This window comes from Astatotilapia calliptera, chromosome 1 (assembly GCF_964374335.1).
Source record: "Astatotilapia calliptera chromosome 1, fAstCal68.1, whole genome shotgun sequence".
NCBI classification, from domain to species: Eukaryota; Metazoa; Chordata; class Actinopteri; order Cichliformes; family Cichlidae; genus Astatotilapia; species Astatotilapia calliptera.
Window position 1 is genome coordinate 18247604 of NC_137422.1, and position 21631 is coordinate 18269234.

Here is a 21631-nt window from a genome sequence, read left to right on the forward strand (position 1 = left end):
GTCTGTGCCGGATTTTATTTTTCATATTTCTTAAGGACTTTCAGATATTATTGACCTGCTGTAGTTTTCTATTAAAGGGTTTTGAGGAAGTGCCAGGAAATGCCAAGTTTTCAACTAACAGTCTTTGCAAAAATACATTGTTATGCCTTTCAAACTGTGTTAACGTTGACATTCTTCAAAGATTCAATAAAATAAAAAGATACTGGCAGCCGCCACTGCTGACCTCTTGGCCTCCTAGTCAATGTACATGTTGTCTAAGTATAAAAATCCTAGTTTATCTTCCTCTTGAGTTATTGCATTCAGAAAATTTTCAGAAAAGTTGACCTCTGACCTTGGTCTTGAGGTCACTGAAATTCAAACTTGTCTGAGACTTTTAGTAGATGGACCCATGGTATGAATTTAAAAAACCTGTTTCCTTCTTCTCACCCACCAGCCTGCCCAGTCGGGTGATGACAATGATGCATCAGTGTTTTACAGCTGAAGGGTAAAAATGAGAACAAATAATGAGTTTTTGTGACAGAATAACAAAAGTAGTTAAGAAAAAATCTAAGATTGGTTCTTTGCTAAGTTTTCTGTTATATGTAGACAACCATGGTTCATCTCTTGAGTCAGGTGACTTTTTCCTTGAATGACTCATAGGTCAGTGTTAAGTGGCCTATCCCTCAAGCTCCTAATAAATACACCTATAGCAGGGCTGGGGAACTCCAGGTCTCAAGGGCCGGATGCAAGTAACATCCTGGGTCAACACACCTGATCAGTTCATTACCAGCCCTCTGTCTAACTTCAAGACATGTTGAGGAGGTAATGTAGGCATTTGAATCAGCTTTGTTGGATCACCGACACATCTAAAACCTGCAGGACAACGGCCCTCGAGGCCTGGAGTTCCCCACCCCTGACCTATAGCATCAATTTGAAAATATTACATCATCTTGTTCTTGAGTTATTGCATTCACAAGATCTGCAGAGAACTTGACCTATGACCCTCTGACCATTAAACCTACTGTTATTAGATGCACCTATAGTGTCAATTTGAAACAACAATAATTTCCAAACATTACTCTGGAAATGCTCAGGTACAAGGAATGAATTGAAAATGAGTAAAAAAGCAGCGAGTGTCCAAAGAGATAAGAGACTTTCAGGATGTCTGGAGAACTATTGCTCACCAGCACTTTAAAAAATTACAAGCCAGTCTGGATTCTTGGCAAAAAAGAAACACTGTATTTACTGTATATACCTTAACTACATTTCAGGTGCAAACAAAGATAAAAGTAAACAAAGTAACAATGTTGGTGGCTCATTTCCCATACAGAGTCATTTTAACATAGATAGTGATGTCATCCTTTTTTCAGCTTTTTTGTAGACTGGAGTTTAGATATGTTCAGCTTAATGTAATGTTTGCAAATTGTGTAATCAAAGATTATCATTCGGTTTGTATCACAATTAAGTCAGAATCCAGACAGAGTATCCACACTTTCTGGCCATTTTTCATTGTTTATTAATAAGTGCCACTAATGGTAAAAACGCTGTGAACCAGAGGCAGACTGAAGACAACTTTGTGAGCCAACCTGGGGAGGTTAATGGAATGAAGAAAACTGCTGGTACATGCATTACATGCTGAGTAATTAGGCAGAAAATTGGTTCAGCCATTTGTAAAATAAGGGTGTCTGCTTGGTGGCAAAAAAGGAGTCCATTAACAGACTTCTGGTTGTGGCCTCACTCTGGAGATTATGAGAGAAAAAGGTGTGTGTGTGTGTGTGTTTCTGTGTGCGTGTGCACACAAAAAAACAGGGGATGTCTTACCGTCCAGTGATTAAAAGGAAGAGGGTAAGGATGACCAAAAGGGAAAAACCTCCTACAGATGCTGTGACAACCACCAGAACTTGACCCTGATCAGCAATATCAGGATCTGAGGAAAGTGAGAACAAAGTGACGGTGAAAACGGCGGAAAGATCATTCATCTGAATATTAAGAACTCTCCCTCCCAGACTTGATACCAGAGGAAGGACAAACTGCTTTGCGACACAAAATGTACTGAAAAGACCGACTGTGGTTTCTCTGTTACTAATTTAAAACAGTATCCATGTTTATACCCAATGAAAAGAAACGATCCAGGCATTTTGTAAGTTTCCTCTGTAAAAGATTAGTTGTCTCTCCTGAAATGAAAAGCCTATTTAAAGTTATTGTTGTGATTTGAATTGATTCGCTTCTGTTTTGACATTTGATTTGTTCTGACTAGGTTATTATAATCTTAATCTAAAAGAGTGAGATGTGCAAGATGCGGCTGGATTGCAAGGAATTCATCATATTAGATGGAAAATTCAGCTGTACATTGAAATTATTATTATTATTTTTTTATCAATTGCATGTGAGTGACAGTCATTGATATTTATTTCTCCATGAATGTCTTAAATGCACTTTCCAGGACTCAGTGCGGTCCTGTGAAAAAACTAAGTACACTCTTTTGTAGGATTTAAGAGGGTAAGCAGCTGTCAGATGCTGCTAAGAAAATGCACTTTAAGTAGGGGTCACCAGGAGGAGTAGTCACCTCCATAAAAGGAGAAGTTTAGGCATTTTGCAGGTTTGGAGCATTCAGGTGAGTTAACATAATGTCACAATCTTCCAAAGAGTGAACATCCCAGACAGTCAGCCCAAGGTCAGAGTGCGCAATGTCAAAGGAATTGTGAAATCCTAAGGACTACATCTCAGATGCTACAGGTCTCAGTTGTCATGTTAGATGTTAAAGTTTAGGACATTACAATCAGAAAAAGACTGAACAAGTGTATCATGTTTGAAAGGGATGACAAGAAAAAGTTTCTTCTCCCTAATAGGTTTGCAAAGCTGCATCCAAACATACTACAAGGCTTCTGGAACAAAGTCCTTTTGACAGACAAGACCAGGGTGGAGATGTTTGGCCATAATGCACAGCATCATGTTTGAAGACAATCCAACAGACCATGGCATGGTGGTGGAGGGGTGAAGATTTGCGCTAGTTGCAAAGCCACATAACCTGGCCGTCTAGCAGTCATCAAACAAATTCCTCTGTATAACATCACATTCTTGCAACAGGGCAATGATCTCAAGCACATCAGCAAATCTGGGGCCTTAACAGAGCTGTGCAAAAATGAATGCTTGCAAACCTCAATGAACTAAAACAACATTGCAAAGAAGAGTGTGCACAATATGAGAGACTGATAAAATCACACAGAAAACAATTAGTTCAAGTTACTGGTGCTATAGGTGGTTCTACAAGCTACTGAATCATGACGAGTACTTATTTTTTCACAGGACTGCACAGGAAACAAAAAACTGTTTAATCACATCTGCCTTTAAACAAAATTTCTCTTGCACTGCAAAATAACATCCTTTTTTTTTCCGGTGTTCGTCTTGCATCCATTGTCAGTATCAGCTTGGTGATATATATTTGGTTAATAATAAGAAGTAGCAGGAGACAGGGACATTTCCTTTACTGACATGTAAATGTTTCATTTCACATATATTAAACATTTACTTGTGGATAACTTTTCTTACATTTCTCCAACAGTTATTGTAAAATTAAAGTATACGTGAACTGTGCGACTTATGAGTTGCACTATATAATGTCAACAGACTTATATCAAATTCACTCTTATAGTGAAATGTGAGAATATTCAAGTGAATATGTACACATTCATCATCTAAAGGGTGCCATACATGCTTAAGCAGACCATCAGAACTGGGAACTTATGGAAGCTTATAAGCACTTAAATAAATGGCTCACGCCTCAATAAGCCCTGATGAGTTTCAGTGACTCGTAGCAAAGAATGATCATAAAACGTCTCCAAGGATTATATAGAGTTGGTAATCGACAGTGATGGCTCAACATCTGTGGCTTTCCAACTCCCTTTCTCTCTTGTGCATTGTTTTAAAACATACTCCAAATCCATCTGGAACAACAAATCTGCCTGATTATCAGTGCCGTTCCTCCCTAGCACATACAAACCACAACTCCCAAGTGCCCCATCCCTTGCAATCATACCCTCAGCTGCTGTTGTAAACTCAAAGTTGGGGCTGTATGCTGTGTAGCCAGCAGCAGTGCGAGCGCGCACATGGAAAACATAAACAGTCGAGGGTCTGAGGCCTGTCACCACAACACTGGGGGCTTTGGTCCGTGTTGATGAGTAGCTCAGCTGCTCTTGCTCCTAGAAAAGCAGAAACAGATTGCCAAACATGATAAACAAAGCCACATTATGGCACAAGAGATAAACGTGTTTTTGCATAAACCCATTATCACAGCAATGTCTTAACAGAAGACATCATTTCTGTCCTATTAACTATCAGAGCAGATGGTGAACAAAGCAGGGATAATGACACATTATGGATGCTCTACACTTATGTTTGGCTTTCTCAATTATTCACTGTGGTGCATTCTAGAGCAACGGCAATAAAAAACGCTTTTGCCACAAAGAGAATTACACATTGTACATAAACATAGTCTGAGAGAAGAAGAAGAACGTCATTCAATATGACAAAAAGGGTTTACCTTCTCATAATATTTCACTTCATAATCCACTATGTCTGAGGGTGGCTTTTCCACTTCTGACCAGGAGAGGGCGATGCTGTTTTGAGAGGCCCAGTCCTTCCTGACTACACCCACCAGAGCAGGACCTGAGGGTAAAGTGAAAGAGTGCAGGGTTTTGAGTCAGCTGTGATAAGAAAGCTGTGAGAACAACAGCGCTTCAAAGCTTGAAAATGATGTATTTTTACATGACTGGCATTTCTTGATAAGAAGTGTCTGTATCCATCACCGTGTTTCTACAATCAACAAAAAATACTTGACTTATTTGACTGACTTTCTTCCAATTGGTTGGCTTATTGAAAAGTGTCTTTATCAAAAGGGTGAACCTGTAAACACATTAACACTTTGGGAAGCATAAGCAAGCAAAAAAACACAATAAACAATATGTTTCTAGCACATCTGGGGGACCGAGAGTCGCCTGGCCAAGAAGCCCAGTAGACTGAGGAAACAAGTGATCCAGGCCATTTCCTGCTCTAGCCTCTGTGGTGAACTCTGAAGTATATTCACTGAATTTAGAGTCGGTACTGCAAAAGGGATTTCACAAGTGTCTTCAGTCATCAGAGAAAAGATGTAAGCATCAAAGAACCAGTTATACAGCTGCAATTGCAAATGAAAAGCTAAATAAACATCTGAAGCTGAACTTATGTAGTTTGTAGTAGACAATCTCAGGTAAAATAGCTGTTGTGAAATATCACAAGTAGGGCAGAGAAATGCATTCGGCATCACAGGAATACCCAAGATAAAAGTAAGACAGGGAAAAAACATTGATTTTGAAACATTTTTATTGTCCAGCTACTGTGTAATGTTCAGTCTCAGAGAGACATTTTTGTCACAGAAACCACTAGACCTACACCAACTGTTTATCATGTTTGTCATTATTGCTGAGTTTTGGGGGAATATTTTACACAAGGCTGCTGAGGACATCATAAAATCACCTAGCAGAGAGTCAAATATTTACCATCAATTATTCATAAAGCCTCTGCTTCAACACAATATGATTTGGCAAACTAACAGATCCAGTCCCCCCTGTTGCTGTGCGTGCTGTTTGAGAGATCATTGTTGGAATACAAATTCAGGAGCAGATTGATGTCATAAATTGTCCTCATGCTCAGAGAAGCAGATAACCTATTCTATACCGAAGTCCACAGACTGGATGCGGCACTTCACAAAAAGGTGACATGTCCCTATAGCGAGTCGGATGCATTGGGGTGCAGAGGCAACTCTTACATCTTGTTAAGAAGCCAAAACGTTCTAGCAGGAGCTCAGCCCAGACACAACGCTTCACAGTCCAGCGGCTCAACCACTTGTATTTATTTTTGCAAAAAGAAAAATGGTGCACACATGAAACATGGTGTTTGATGCTGACTCCTGCAAAAATGCACACTCTGGGTGACAAATATGCAACATGCACACATCTTCAGACTCAAAGTGGTTTAAAAATGTATTTCTGTGTGAGACTGTAACTTCAGATGACTGTATTCTTCTGTGATACAGATACTCCAAAATATATCCATGTCAGAAATTTTTAAAATATAATGTTGTTATAATATAATCTTGTTATAAAGACGCCATAAAGCTAAAACTATCATAAAACTAAAGAAATGGGGGTCCACACAAAAAAATCACCTGCCAGCTGGTGGAATCTTTTCTGTGACATTTTAATCAGGTAAATGTGTGACTGTAAAAATGCATTTAAACGAGAGTTGTCTGCGTAAATGTCGAGGTTGCAATTGAGAAAGATGTTTTTCAGTTGGCTTTAGTGTAATTGAGCAGATCTTTACTATATGCATAACCCACTTAGGGGATAAAACTTTGTGAGCATCGTGTTACTACAAGGGATTTCTGTTTGCAGCATACTGTACTGTATAAATTTATGCCTTTACTGTGTGAGAGAACTTGAGCTCGATTTTTAATTTTTTTTTATTTTCTCTAAATCTCTAGAAACCTTCTGCGCACTTATGGAAGAAGTTATTTTAGGTTCGGCACAAATCAGTCTGCTGCTCAGACACCTTCTGCTATGGATGAGTGACTCAAAGAGAACAATTATGGTCATTACAGTTTAATCACAAGTCACAAGGCAAACGATAATTGACGATTGAGCTTACTCTATAAGCTCTAGTTGGTTTATTGGCAACATGCAAAAATAGGTTAACCCTCAACTTCAAATGCTCAAAGAAATAAAGAAAGGACATGGGGGAAGAAGAGGGAGAGGGAGAGAGAGAGCAAGTGAGCAGGAAAAGCTGTAAAGAAATCCCATGGGGTTGCATCTCCCCAGCATCTGAGCATATAAATAGAAGTCAGTCTTATTCCCAGAGCAAAGGAGGATGAAAACTGAAGAGAATCCACTGGAGGAAAAAGGAGAAACAGCGAAGTAAGAGAGAGAGAATCTTCTGAATCAGGACACAACATGCATGGATTCAGCATGTGAGAACTTTGTGTGACCTGTTGTTTTTGCCTTACAAAAAGAAATCATTATGATGAAGGCAGTAACAGAGCTAAATCTTTGTTTTTTTGTCTGTTTCTTGTTTCAGGCGGATCAACAGTAAGACATCTGCGGTATGGCGTAAAATCAAAAATCGACTGCCAGAGAAAAGAGCATGGAACAGACAGGACTTCTAATGTACAGTAATTCGAAGCTTTGCAAAGCTTTGCACAGGACTCTGTGCAGTCCTGTGCAAAACTAAGAGCACCCTTACTGCTTCCATAAGAATTCACAGGGTAAGTAGCTAATGTGAGCACCTCTATAGCAGCAGACGTTTTAGCAGTTTCTCTGGTTTGAAGCATTTCATTGTGTTAACACAATCCCAGGAGGGAATGTCCAAGCAAATTCATGCCAAGTTCAGACTGTGCAATGCTCAGAGAAACCGCAAAGAAACCGAAGAGATACATCTTAGACTCTACAGGCCTTTGTTAGCATGTTAATGGCTAAATTTCATGAGACTACAATAAAAAAGAATCCCACAAAAGAATCAGCTTGCTCTGTTTGGAAGGGCTGCAAGGTTTGCAAAGTTGCATCTGATTAAACCACAAGACTTCTGGAAAAATATCCTTTTAACAGATGAGACCAAAGTGGGGATGTTTGGCAGTAATGCACACTGGTGCATTTTGGCCAATCACGACATATCAGCACAAACTACTGATGCCAATTGTCAAGCACGGGGGTGGAGAAGTGATGATTTGGGCTTGTTTTGCAGCAACAGAACCTGGGCACCTTGAGGTCATTTGACCATGAACTCCTTTGTACGCCCAAGTACTCTAGAGTCAAATGTGAATCTGTCTGACAGCTAAAGTTTAGCCCAAACTGGGTGATGTAACAGGACAATGATCCCAAGCACAGCAGCAAAACTACAACAGAATGACTGAAATAGAAGAGAACTGAATAGTGAATCAAGGCGGTGCAATGGCCCAGTCAAACGTTAACCTGACTGAAGTGCTGCGGTGGAAACCCAAGAGAGCTGTGCATAAATGTTGAAGTGAAAAGTGGACCTACCCTCCTCCACATTGATGTGAAAGACTGATAGAGTCACACAGAAAATGATTACTTTTAGTTATTGGTGCTAAAGGTGGATCTACAAGGTACTGAATGATGGGGTGTGATTAGTTTTTCACAGGACTGCATAAAATCCTATGAAAAATTCATTTTTCATGTCTTCAACATTCTTTCCACGCTCCTTAAAAAAAAGGTAAATTAAACTATTGATTGATATTAGCGTTTTAACACCTCTGATATAGGTGCCGTAATATTTGGTGAAACAGTCTCATTCTTGGTGAAAAGCTCCACTGAAATCAAATTTTGAATGAATTTATAGCATTTTTATTGACATTATGCCCTTTGGAAAATTTGTCAGCTATAGTCAGATAGAATTGTTTTAACCACCACTGAAAGCTGTTAGTGATTTCTTATTAATAAGTAATCTTCGGGATTTAAAAACTACTATGATGAAGACAAGTCATTCAGTCTGGAATGAACTAAACAACAATGTGCAAAAATCTTAGGTGACTTCATAATTTAAACCAGAAGTTATTTGATTTCAATTATTTCAGCAAAGGTTCAGTGCATCATTCAATCTCACATTCTGATAACGGTTTGATTCAATTTGATATATAATTCAATACAAGTGATTCTTCTGTGCTGTGATTCTGCAGTCTAAATTTTTACAGGCTTAACAGATAACATGTTCCGCCTCTGCTCGGCTTTCTTTTTTTAAGTACGGTTTACTATTAACCCAGAGTGGGTCTATATTTGTGGCTGTCCACAAATATTGTAGGTGGACATTTTTAATCTGTGCACCGAACACCTTACACAAATATGCAGTGACTTTCTGTGTGCCTCCTCGCAGAATACTGCAGTGAACTTTGTGGGAGGCATCTTCAGTGAGAAATCCTCTGCTGAGCATCAACTACAGCAAGCTCAGAGCAGAGTGCAGTTCACGCTACATAAATACAGAGATCATCGTGCTCGCTCTGCAACGCATTGCTGCCTTTAGAGGTGAGAGGACAACAGCTGATGACTTTGACCTGTGCAGTGAAACCAACTATGGAGCAGAGAATGCAAAAATAGTCACTGAGATGAGCAACTGAGACACCATGACATTGAAAAAATACCCCTCAGAACAACAGTGTGACAATTAATTAACCAAATATCTCCACAATATCTCATCTGAGTCAATGAAAACTATTCTATTTAAAGATAAAGTGGCACCTTAACCAGGCATTTAACTTTTCAAGGTTAAATAAGCACCCTAGGAACTGAGAAGAGAAACGATTACTAATTCTGATTAATAGCTTTAACATATTAGCAGCATAATGAGTCATTAATAAACAATTTACCAATGATGGAAGGGTAACAGAAAATATATTGCTACTTTCCTCTCACTACATAATCCAGTTAATTTTTTCATTCTGCTTTTAATTGTCTATTATTCCATAATTGCCATAATATCACAATCAATTATTCGAATCACCTTGCAGCATCTGTCTTAACTGGTAATGAGACTGTCCATCCACAGTCTCGCTCCCCCCCCCCCCCCCCCCCCAAAAAAAAAGCTTAAGCAGACAGCATTTTTCATTCCATGAACATCCCACCTTAGTTGAATTTATTTTAAACCTATGCAGCGGTTTGAAGAGTTTAACATGATTTTCAATTTTTCTTTTTTAAACATCATCAAAAAAGAGCTTCCTGGAATATTTTTCCTTAATGCATAGCTAACTCATGCATACACCGACAGCCCCTTTGTTAGTTACAAAGTAACCAACATGGCAGCAACTCAGCACATTTAGGTGTGAAGACATGGTCATGACGACCTTTTGAAGTTCAAACTGAGCATCAGAATGAAGAAAGGCGGTAAAGTATCTTTTATCTTTGGCATGGTTGTTGGTGCCAGATGGGCTGCATGAGTGTTTCAGAAACTGCTGGTGTGATGGGATTTTCCCACACAAGTGTTTACAGAGAAGAACCATTTAAAGAGAAAACATCCAGTGAGCAGCAGTTGTCTGGACCAAAATGACTTGCTGATGCCAGAGGTCAGATGAGACTCATCGGACTGCTTTGAACTGATAGGAAACAGTAACAGTAACATGCAACAGAAACCAAATAACCAGTTGTTATAAGCATATGGTCATGTCTGAATGGAAAAGACGCTGAATCTTGAGGCAGATGGGCTACAGCAGCAGAAGACCATGCAGCATGCCACTCCTGTCAATTACGAACATGAAACCGAGGCTTCAATTCACACCGGCTCACCAAAAATTAGAAGAAAGGAAAACTGTTGCCTGGCCTGGTGTATCCATTTCTGCTGTGACAATTAGATGGTACAGTAAGGATTTGGTATAAACTTTGACAAAACATAAATACATCCTGCCTTGTATCAGAAGCTTAGGCTGCTGGTGGTGTAATGGTGTGGGGGATATTTTCTTGGTGTACCGTGTAATGTTGCTGACCGTGTCCTCATCATGAATACACAGCTGACAAATCTCAAGCTAAAAATAGACCAAAAATCCCAGAGGATCACCTTCCAGCACCTTATTGAATATAAACCATGAAGAATTAAGGCACTTCTGAAGGCAAAAGCACTTCCAACACACTATTATTAAGGGGACCCTACTAAAGTGGCTTATATTAAATGTCACATGTTCATTTAAATTTGCATAAAAAACTCCATGTGATGCTGAGAATCAGCTGCTGACTCAAGCAAACGTGTCATTGCACAGATTCAATAATTCAATCTTTTAGTGAATATATTTCTTATTTTTAAAACTTTACCCATTTGTCATGTAAAATATGCAGAACAGGATCACTTTTATTTATCCAAACCACAACAAAGAAGCTGCTGTAATCTCCGTAACAGAGCTACGGTGTATGTGTTGTATCAATCAACAATCAAAGAAAAGTGAGTATTTCTGGTTTCTTTTCAGAGGAGTAATATAACAAAATGCAGATGAAATAACAGGAACGAGCTGAGGAAATGACCAGCACACCATGTAAAAGTGTGGGTGATACATGCGTGCAAATGTCTTATTTGTATGAATTTGCTTGCCTGCTTGTTTGTGTGTGTGTTTCTGGCTCTCTCTCTGTGTGCGTGTGTGTGTGTGTGTGTACAGTATGTCTACTGAGGAAAGGCAGTTTGACAAGTTAATCCACTCTAAACATCCTAATGGGAACATCCCCACAGGCTGCTTCTCTTCTGCTATGGAGATTATTTTTGCATTCCAACTTCCTCCCACTGGGCTTGCTGCCTTTGCCAGAGAGATGGGTGCCAGGCATGACACATACACACCTGACATCTGGTTTGCATGGTATGATGACAGCCCATCAGCACACATTTCAGTTTGTAAAAATAAAAACCTCGACACATTATTTCTCCCTGTATACTAAAGAGAATTATGAGGAATGACTGCGAAGTATTTTCTTAATGAGCAGGAGCATAAATATAATCTTATAACTGTCTGGACTCCTTGTTGTCACTTCATCATTAATGCTGCTTCATTCTCACTGCGTCTCACTGCTTTTGACACAGCAAGCCAGCGAATTCTACACATAGGCACAGGTTTTAAAATTTTAATCTGGATCACAGTTTGAAGAGTCACCCTAATGAGCTGGTTGATTGGCCGGCTCACCACTTTGGTCCAGACTGAACAGGCTCAAAAAGTATTGAACAGACTACTGTAAAATGTGGAATTTGGTACAGGCATTTCCCAGGAAATGAATCCTCCTGACTTTGGTGATAATTGGACTTGAGATGTTAAAAATAATGATGCATAATTTTTTAACAGGTTTAGATTTTTTCCTAAGCCTGCTTTTAAAAAATGAAAAATGAGGAGAATTAATTAAATTACTACTTTACTTTCTGTTTTATTAAATTGAAATCATGATGCGCATGATCACTATTATATAATATAAAGATTAGCCAATTTATCAATTAAAAGAACATTATTGGTCAAGATTTTGACAATTCATGAATCATTTAAATGGTTAAAGAGTGATTTGGGGGCCATAGGCCAAAAAAATTCATAATAACCTTTCAGCATATTCAAGTAGTCTGTTATCTATGAATGTTTAAATATACTATTTTACACAATTGCTGAATTCTACTTCCATTCATACATCAGGCTGCCTACGTATCACACATACAGGACCTGCTTGGCCATGGAAACCCATGAAGCGCCCAGCACCAGAGGAGGTTTGGAGCTCTGCAGTTATTGAGTCAGCAGAGCGTTGGTGACTTTTACGCTTTGTCTTTCAGATTTCCAACCATTGCAGTTCTAGGTTATTTTTCACAGCCAAATATGAATAAGTGTTCTTAGAGGTGACCCTGAGCTGCACTACACTGCAAGCATTTCACTAGAGTAAAAATTACAGCGTGTGAATCTGAAAAGTTACATGCCCACACCAGTGATTACGTCTGTTCGGACTCTTTGTCATTAAAAAAAGATCAGAGTTCAGAACGTTAAGGACATGGTTCGGCCAGCAGTGATGGTGATGTTTAACCCAGCAGAGGCTGCGACCGGTCAAACCAGCTGTCACTAATTATCAGTTCAAAGAGTAATGAGAGACTAAACACGACGGGCCTTCTGTTGGTTTTTGCAGTCTGTTCTTTGCAGACAAGAGTTTATGAAATAAAAGCTTCTCTTTGCACCACCGCTGTGCAACCAAGAGCATTTCTTCTTTCTCAGAAGCAACGGTGTCATCGACTCTTGATTGCATCGCTTTAGTTTAAGGAGTCACACTCTTCCATTTTCATAACTTATCATTTATTTAAGCTCATCAGTTTGATAGTTTTGGTGCAAAGTCATCAGTATTTTGATCAAGCAGTTCATGAATAATGAGTTGTGAAATATTTAGAGGGCTTTAGCGTTTACTTGAGTTCATTAGATACATATTTAATCAACATTTGGGTAAACATTAAATACATTTAATCAACATTCGGGCAAATATTGTGCCGGAGTGTCAATGTGAGCGACCACGGGAAAGGGATCAGCCTTCAAAAGATTCTTACATCCAGTTATATGTTGTTTACATTTCCCAAGCTTCAAATATCTTCATCATTCACTCTTCTCGGTTTAAATACTTAAATAAATGTCAAAGCAGTATTACAACAATGACAACTATGATTTAGCACAGACACTCACAGCTCCTCACTGTCTCGTTTGAGCTGCTGATAACTGAGATCACTGAGTACGACTCTAGTTCTCATCAGGACTTAATCTCAATACAAACTTCATACGCATGCTGAAAGGGGAGGAAACGTGCACATACATCCCAGCATAATTTATTAATCCACCTGCTTCCCTTCCTTCATCTCAACCTTCTCCATCAATTATTTCACTACTATTCCCGACCTTGAAGTTTAAGGTTAAAGCTGAATTTCAGGTCTCTTATTTTTTACTAATTCAAGCCTGAGACGATGTTCCTTTGTGAACTTGTAGATCTAGTTGACCCCGGGTCTGCTGGGTTTCACTAATTAGGAATAGGTTCAGGTCACACTGACTCTGTCAGCAATTCAAAGGTCAGGAGTGCGTTCCATTTATTGACGCATTAAGCTGGAGGGAGAGATGGAGACTTAAGAGGTCTCAGGGTCCCCAGGAAAGAGGAAAGTAAATCCCCTTCCTCATTACTGTAATGAATAACCTAAACTGCAATGCAAAAAACAATATTCATGAAGTATGAATTAGTTCCTGTCTAACCACAGTGTATTATTGGTCAAGAATAATTACAATTATGTAAATGTAATGGGGATTGACATTTATTTATATATAACTCAAAAAATGAGAAAATTACAGTGAGCAGCAGGGGTTAGCTCTGCTGCTTCACAGCAAGAAGGTCCTGGGTTTGAATACACTGGTCATCCTGAGGCCTGGTTTAAAACTTCTTCCTGTGCCTGTGTGGGTTTTTTTCCGGTACCCCAGCTTTCTCTCACTGTACAGAGACATTGTTAGGTTAACTGGTGAAATTGACGATAGTTGTGAATCTGAGTGTGAATGGGTGTCCGTCTCTCTGTGATAGCCCTGTGACAGACTGGTGGCCAGTCCAAAGCGTACTCTGCCTTTTACCCCTGAGAAGGGCATGAAAGCTGAAGGCTCTGCCTCCCATTCTACTTTTAAATACACAGAAGAATCACGAGTAAGCCTGCAGTCTGGGAGTGAAGGGCTCTATTGGAGTGATACGGTAGTATGAGTTCTTTAAGATAAGATGATTATAATCCATCATCAATTCTGTTTAATCTCTTATGAAATTATTAATAAATTCATCAATATGCTTTCTCGTTAAATAAACTGTATTAATACAGATCCTATTTGCAGGTAGGGTTACATCTGCCTGCTATTATTACCACCACCATTTTAAAAAAGCAAAACAACCAGAACTGGAAAACAAAACGAAAGACCGCCTGAGTGAACAGGACTTACCAGCTTGGTGTGTCGTGACGGTCACATTTGCCAGCGAGCGTGCAGTCATACCCAGCCCAGAGACCCCGTTCACAGCCTCAACGTGGAAGGTGTAGCTAGCGAGCATTGCAAAGTCCAGTATTGCTACAGAGGTGCCAGTAATGCCGAGTGGCCGTGGGATAAAGTGCAGGTCAGGCTCGCACGGCTCACACTGTGTCACAGCACCGCTGCTGTCACTCCCACCACAGCGCTGGCACAGTATGTTGTAAGTGATGTCCTTTCTGCCTCCTGTATCACTGGGAGGCATCCACTGCAAGAAGAGAGCTGTGTCATTGATGAGTGAGACCAGGTTCCTGGGAGCTGATGGAGGCCCTGAAAGAGAGAAGAAAAGTATTTAGAGACAGACATTTTTTTTTTTTTTTGGCGACTGCACTTGCCACTTTTTGAGATGGATATTCTCCAGGACACTTATGCGACCTTGAATATGAAGCAATGGTTGGCACATGATCACCATAATCTGACAAGTTTGCACGCTGAGCATATTTTTATTCCTTAGCATGTGTGTTCAGTGTGTAGGTACAGCAAGTGTGTGGGTGGTTGGCTTTCAACATTTCCGGCTTCATTCCAGCAACTTGTGTCAATTTCCCGGCTAAAATTTCAGGGTTTTTTTTTCAGTTTTCACACCTGTACAATAAAAAAAAATCTGAGCTGTTTGAGTGTATCTTCAAATATCTGCATGTAGGCGTGTGAGAGGATAGCTCTCAGAGTGTAAGAGTGTTTCATTCCAGCATGATACTTGTCAGTTTCATCGATACACCGCTCAGAAATGTCCAAACTTGGTGAGCAGAAATTTAAATGTGACTCAATTACACTGTTAAAACTTAAACAGCAAAACGAAACTAAAAAAAAAAATAAAACCAGAAACGATGGGGTGAATGTTGGCACAGCAGTCACAAAATTGGATTTCTGCAAGCAGGAAAGAGACGAAAGGTTTTGTAGCTTTCTACTAACTTGTACAAGCCATAGTAGTGGGGTCTTTGAGAGCCCTGTAGAAGCCTTTATCACAGTGACAGATGGTGGCCGCCTGGTCATGGCTAGAGCTGTGTAGAGGACACTTGGAGCATTTAGTGTTTCCAGCATACGCCTTGAAGGAGCCAGGCTTGCAAGCTGGAGAAAAAAGAGATGCAAAGGGTGAGTGCTCCTTATGCAACTGCATTTCCATCAGCGCACATACTCTTAATCGAAACTCCAGCTGCTTCGCTCCTCACCTGTGGTCTGACCTTATTTCCCGAGGTACTATCTGTCACCTTCTTATTAGCTCACTAAGCCACATGTCCTGTAAAGTGGCCCTTCTAAGAAATGGCACACACCTGTAAAGCCATTTCTTTTTTACAGAATAGAGAATCACAAAATCACACAACCCACATGGTGAGCTTACAAGGTTTATTAGGCCACCTGTCATAAAAACAAGAAAACGCAAGCGTTCTAGAAATCTGTCAAAAACTAAACTAACCAAATAAATATGTTATTATTTATCAGGCAAATAAACTGAATTCATGTCATGATTCAACTGAATCAGTACTTCAAGTAAATAACAACAACAACAACAATAATAATAATAATAATAATAACAATGTTTAATACATTTTTATAAATCTAGATATATTTGGTAATTGCCAGTACTGTTAATTTAGGGCAGCCGTGACAAACCTTACATTGGGCAGTGGTCTAATAAATTTGTTAAGCACTGTATACGACAATATGTTGTTTAAAAACACATTAGCACACAAAGTAAAACACATGCTGATACAGTCCATTCATCTATTATCTTAATCACAATGTTACAAGAGGCTGGAGCTTATCCCAGCGGAAAATGGGCTAAAGGTGAGTCGTAATTATGTCTTCAGACTGTGAGAAGACACAGAAAAATCCAGACACATGTCCTATCCGTGATTAACCTTAGCACATTAATCCAGATATTATTCTGAATGTTTTTCATGCAACACAGTGGCTGATGGTGAACAGTACTCCTGGCAAATGAAGATGAGAGTTACTGTAGGTAGACGTTTGTTAGATGACTGGATATCAGAGAAATATTTCAAAACTAAACAATGCAAGAACACCATGCACTCACTGTGCTGTTTACACTAAATTCTGACTCCACCATCTGAATGTTACAACTCAAACTGAGACTCATCAGACTAGGCAACATTTTTTCAATCTACCGTTGTCCGGTTTTGTCAGTGTGAATTGTAGCCTCAGTTTTCTGTTCTTAGGTAACAGCAGTGGCATCCAGTGTGGACTTCTGCTGCTGCCGACCATCTGCTTCAAATTTGACGTATCGTGTGGTCAGAGATGCTTTTCTGCTCACCTCAGTTATACTGAGAGGTTATTTGAGTTACTCTTGCCTTTATCTGACCTCTGACATCAGCAAGGCTTTTTCATCAGCTACTACTCACTATTTTCTCTTTTTTAAACTATTCCCTATGAAAACTCCAGAGACTGGGAAAATCCCAGTAGATTAGTAGCTTTTGAAATGTTCAGACCAACTCATCTGGCACCAACAATCATGTCACACTCAAAGTCACTTAAATAATAATTCTTCCACACTGTCATGACCATGTTTATATACTTAAATGCGCTGACTTCCTGAGATGATATTTTCCTTAACTTTCAGTTGAACAGGTGTACCTAACAAAGTGGCCAGTGACCATATTTTTTGCTTAAGTCCTTCAAATTGACAAAAAAGGAGTAGTAGCTAAAGGCTAAATAACGATTTTTGGCAGCAATTTGTTTTAATCAGCAGGTTTAACCCAGTTTAAGGTCACTTTGTAGTCTTGCAAGTAGGTAAAAGAGGAGCGATTAACATACGAATAATTCATTATTAAAATGTTAATACAACCTGCTTCCTGCTGAAATCTCAATCCACTTATACAGTCCATTCTGCTGACCGGGTATTTGCAGTTTTCCATCCTTAGACTGTTTCACTTTACCTCCAGTGTTACTTGCCCATTTCTTTCTTTCCATCAACTCACACAACTCTCCTTTCCTTATCTTTTCAATTTTTCTCTCTCTCTCCCCCCCCCCCCCCCCCCCCAACTGTTATGCTCTGCAACAATTTTCACCTATTCTTGTTTTTCATCTTTATTCCAATGTATTTTTTTCTTTTCCCATCTCTCGTCTTCTTCGTCGCTCTTTTCCCTCGAGGCTTATCAGAAGATGGAAAAACCACTGCAGATTGCCTCCTTTTCCCCAGACTTATCTTGGCACAGAAGAATAAAGCATTAATAGTGCAGTTATTTAATATTCTGGGAATTTGTGGATGATTTTATTGCCATTTTATTGCAGTTGAGTTGAGTGATTTTTTTTCTTTCTTTCGTGAGAATATATATACTTGTGGGTGGAATAATAATTAAAGAAATAGGAAATACTGTATATATACACTGAGAAATTCAATCAAGCCAGAAGGTTTATATAATTTCAGCTTCATTTTAATATCTTCATATATTTTCTGTAAGTAAGCAAAAATACATAGTAGTTAACTGACTTTATTTTTCCGTAATCACATCATCTTCATATATTGCCTAATGCATTAATGCCTCCATTGAAATACACTACCACTTTAAATTCTCTATTGACGCTAGCCTTTTTTTATCATAAGCGTGATAAATGATGTCCTGCTGTGACACAGTCCCCAGCACTGTACAAAGGATGACTGATGGAGGATTATTACTGTTTGAAATCAATTATATTCAATTATTTTTGTGTGTGTATATAGTAATGCTAAGATATAATGTTTCATGAAAGTCATTTTTGCAGTGACACCAAATCTGTTCGTGCAGTTTCTCCAGGATCTACATACATCAGCTTTTCAATACTCAAGAGAGTACTGCATGACTGAGAAAGAAACTTCCTCCCTCAAGCTGGATTGCTGCTACTTTAGTCAACCTAGTGATGGAAACTTTCTCACTGATATTATTACACTAGATAAGACAGGAAAAACTGCAGTCTGTCACATAATCTTGGAAAATTAATGTAAAGAGAAGATAACTTGGACTATTTTAAATACACCTCCCCCGTCCTGTTCACCGAACGGAGAAACTGATCTAACTAAACACTAATCTTCAGAGTGGTATTTTTTTGTGAGTGTGGGATAAAATTCATTTCTTCTTCCAAAGAAAACTGAAATTGTATCATAGTATCCCTGCCAGTGTAAGCCTGGCAGGGATACCATGCCAGAGTTGGTACCTCTGCCAAGTCTGGCATGTAAAATAGTAGAACTAGCATAGAAAATAGCCACTTTTATGAGTATATCACATAAATGTTTATCAAAACACCCCAGACACACTACAACTTGACATTTTCTGCTCAAACAACCCTGTGCCAAGTGTGGAGTCTTTCAAGTTCCTGTTCACTATTATCTCTCAGCTCCGGAAGTGGGAGCCCAACACCAACTCTATTCAAAAAGTCCCAACAGTTGACGTCCTTTCAGCTGAGGAAGGATGGCCTATCATAGGAGCTACTGATCAAGTTCTACACTGCGGTCATCAAGTCTGTCGTGCGCAGTCTGCTTCAGACACAAAACAGGTTAGTATGACTACCTACCTAGTACTACTAGCGCTACTATAAACTCTAAAGAATGTAGAGAAAATAACTGGCGTCCCCTTGTCCAGCCTCCAGAACTCCTCAAGAACCAGTGAGCAGGCAGCAAACATGATCAGAAATTCCTCACACTCTGGACACAACTTTTTCAACTCTTCCCCTCCGGCAGGTGTGACAGATCCACCTACACCAGAACAACCAGACTCAGAAACAGCTTCCTTCCCACTGCCATTATCCTCATAAACAACTAAGTTGTACCTATGCCAAGTATTTATTATTAGGTAGTCTAGGTAGGTATTGCATTCTGCTCTGAATCTACAATGACTGTGTTCTACAACAGTTCTACATGTACACAACATTATATTTCACACATAATGCATAATCGTTGTGCTGCACCAGTCTACTTCCTTACGCATGTGTTTGTCTTATATTTTATCTGTTTGTGGTTGGCAGTAAGCCTACTCTGTGTATAATGAATCCATATATAACATATATTGTTTAGACTTTTCTAAACACCCAGTTGCTGGTAATCAGATGAACTCGATTAATTGATCAACGGCGAGTGTGAGCAACTCTAGAAAGCTTTGAAAGTTTGCTGACTTGGAGCATTCAGGTGTGTATTAACACAATGCCACAATCTTCCCAGGAGTGGATGAGAATTTAGCCACAAAGTCAGACCATGCAATTCTTAGAGAAACTACCAAGAAGAGCTACATCTAAGACTCTGAATGCCTCAGTTAGCATGTTAAAGTTCATGACAGTATAACAAAAACTAAGACTAAACAAGTGAGGCCTGTTTGTTAGAGTTGCCAAGACAAAGCATCTTCTATCTACAAAGAACATGGCTTAGGTTTGCAAACTGCAAGACCTCTGGTACAATGTCCTTTGGGAGTGGAGATGTTTAGCTATATTGCAAAATATAAGAAAGCTGTGCCTAAACAAACGTCCACTAATCTCAAAGAAGTGAAGCAACATTGTGAAGAAGAGTGGTCCAGAATTCCTCTACAATGATGTGAAAGAATGAGACATACAGAGCATTATTAAAGTTATTGCTGGTTCTATTCAATTAGGGCATATTTAGTTTTTCACAGGACTGTATATAGTGGAAACACCATCAACTGAAGTGTCCTTGTATGTGTAACACCCTTGGTTAAAACAAATCTGATTGTGATCTGATCTGTGAAGGACAGTTTTTAAATCAACTTATAATTTTCCCATTTGAATCGCCAGGTAACAAAAAGATCAGTCACTACCTGTATGTGGACATAAAAACATGAGGTGAGATGGTAAGCACAACTACCAAGGTGCATTTGAGTAAGATCACATAGTTTGAACTTTACTTACATAAGCTGCTATATAACCTGCCTCTAACAGGCATAGAGCTGCCGAGAGTGAGGATCTGCTACTTTCTCCCCATTCTGCATACATATTATATATATATATGACACTGCAGGGCTACTGAGTCCTGCTATTTTGTTGCTATTTTTCCCCTCTATGACTTCAAGCAAATTCCAAGAAAAATACCTTGCAACTCAATAACTGAATTCTCCAATGAAGAAAGCTGCAGAAAAGTCAATAATTATGTTGCTTTTGAATATATTTTACTACTTTGAGGATTTACTTTGGAATCAATCCAAGAACTGAGAGAGGAAAAGTGCTGTGCAGCTATCTTGCCACGTACTGTAATTTGACCAACAGTGAATGATGCAAACTTGAAAAATGATAACCATTAAACCAAATCCTCTCCTGATTAACAAAACTGATTGTCGTTTTCATTCTAATAGATTTTTTCTTGAAACCAGGTCATCAAATGTTACTATATTTCTTTAAGTAGCAATGTTGAAAGCTTTTCATTAAACTTTGAATGACAGGTGATGCATAGTTAAGCAAAAATACTATGTAACAAAGGAAGAGGCGGGAAAAAACTCTATGGATAAATAGGTGGAAAGAAATGAGCATAAATTTGGATGTAAAGAGGATGAGATGAAAGATTGACATCCAGACGGAAATCCTTGCCAAAATCACATTGCTGCTTAGGTCCTAATGAGAAGAGTAATTTGTCACCCAGCTTCAATTTTTGAGGCACCTTCATCTGGACATTACCTTCTCTCCATGCAGAGGTCCTGCCAAAGGCAACAAACACACTGATTCATTTGAAATTCCAGCTGCTCCCTGCTTTCTAGTATAAGCTAGGAAGATCACCACCAAAAAGCAATTACAATACTCATACTGATATTTCTGTCCAAAAGTCAGAAAAAACATTCCAAACACACACACACACACACACACACACACACACAAAGTAATGCTATTTGTTTGCTACCACTTTTTGGGGGGATTTTGTCATGTAATCTTCCTTCATGTCATGTATTTTTATTAAAAGGAATAATATGCTTCTTTTCCCCCCATTTAACAGTACATTCTCACATTTATTGGCCACTTTATGCTTCAGCAGGAAATCTATGTCGTAACCTACAAAGTAATAGCAAACCCCTCTGAACCCCACACGGTAGCCTGACGTGCACCTCCAGAGAAATGTAATAATGTTGGATCAACGCAGCACACAAGCGTTGTGATTGGCCTCTTCAGATC

General features: G+C 39.1%; 1 protein-coding gene across 2 annotated transcripts in view; it reads right to left on the reverse strand.

Moving 5' to 3' along the window:
* Positions 1-21631, reverse strand: part of LOC113021322 (ephrin type-A receptor 6-like) — a 79045-nt gene that overhangs the window by 9940 nt on the left and 47474 nt on the right. For both annotated transcript variants that reach the window (XM_080293544.1, XM_026165941.2), the window contains exons 7-11: positions 15449-15604; positions 14459-14809; positions 4520-4644; positions 4016-4178; positions 1801-1906 (exon numbers count right to left, since the gene is read on the reverse strand). In XM_080293544.1, the coding sequence (XP_080149670.1) occupies positions 1801-1906; positions 4016-4178; positions 4520-4644; positions 14459-14809; positions 15449-15604 (901 nt within the window). The remainder of the gene's footprint in view (positions 1-1800; positions 1907-4015; positions 4179-4519; positions 4645-14458; positions 14810-15448; positions 15605-21631) is intronic.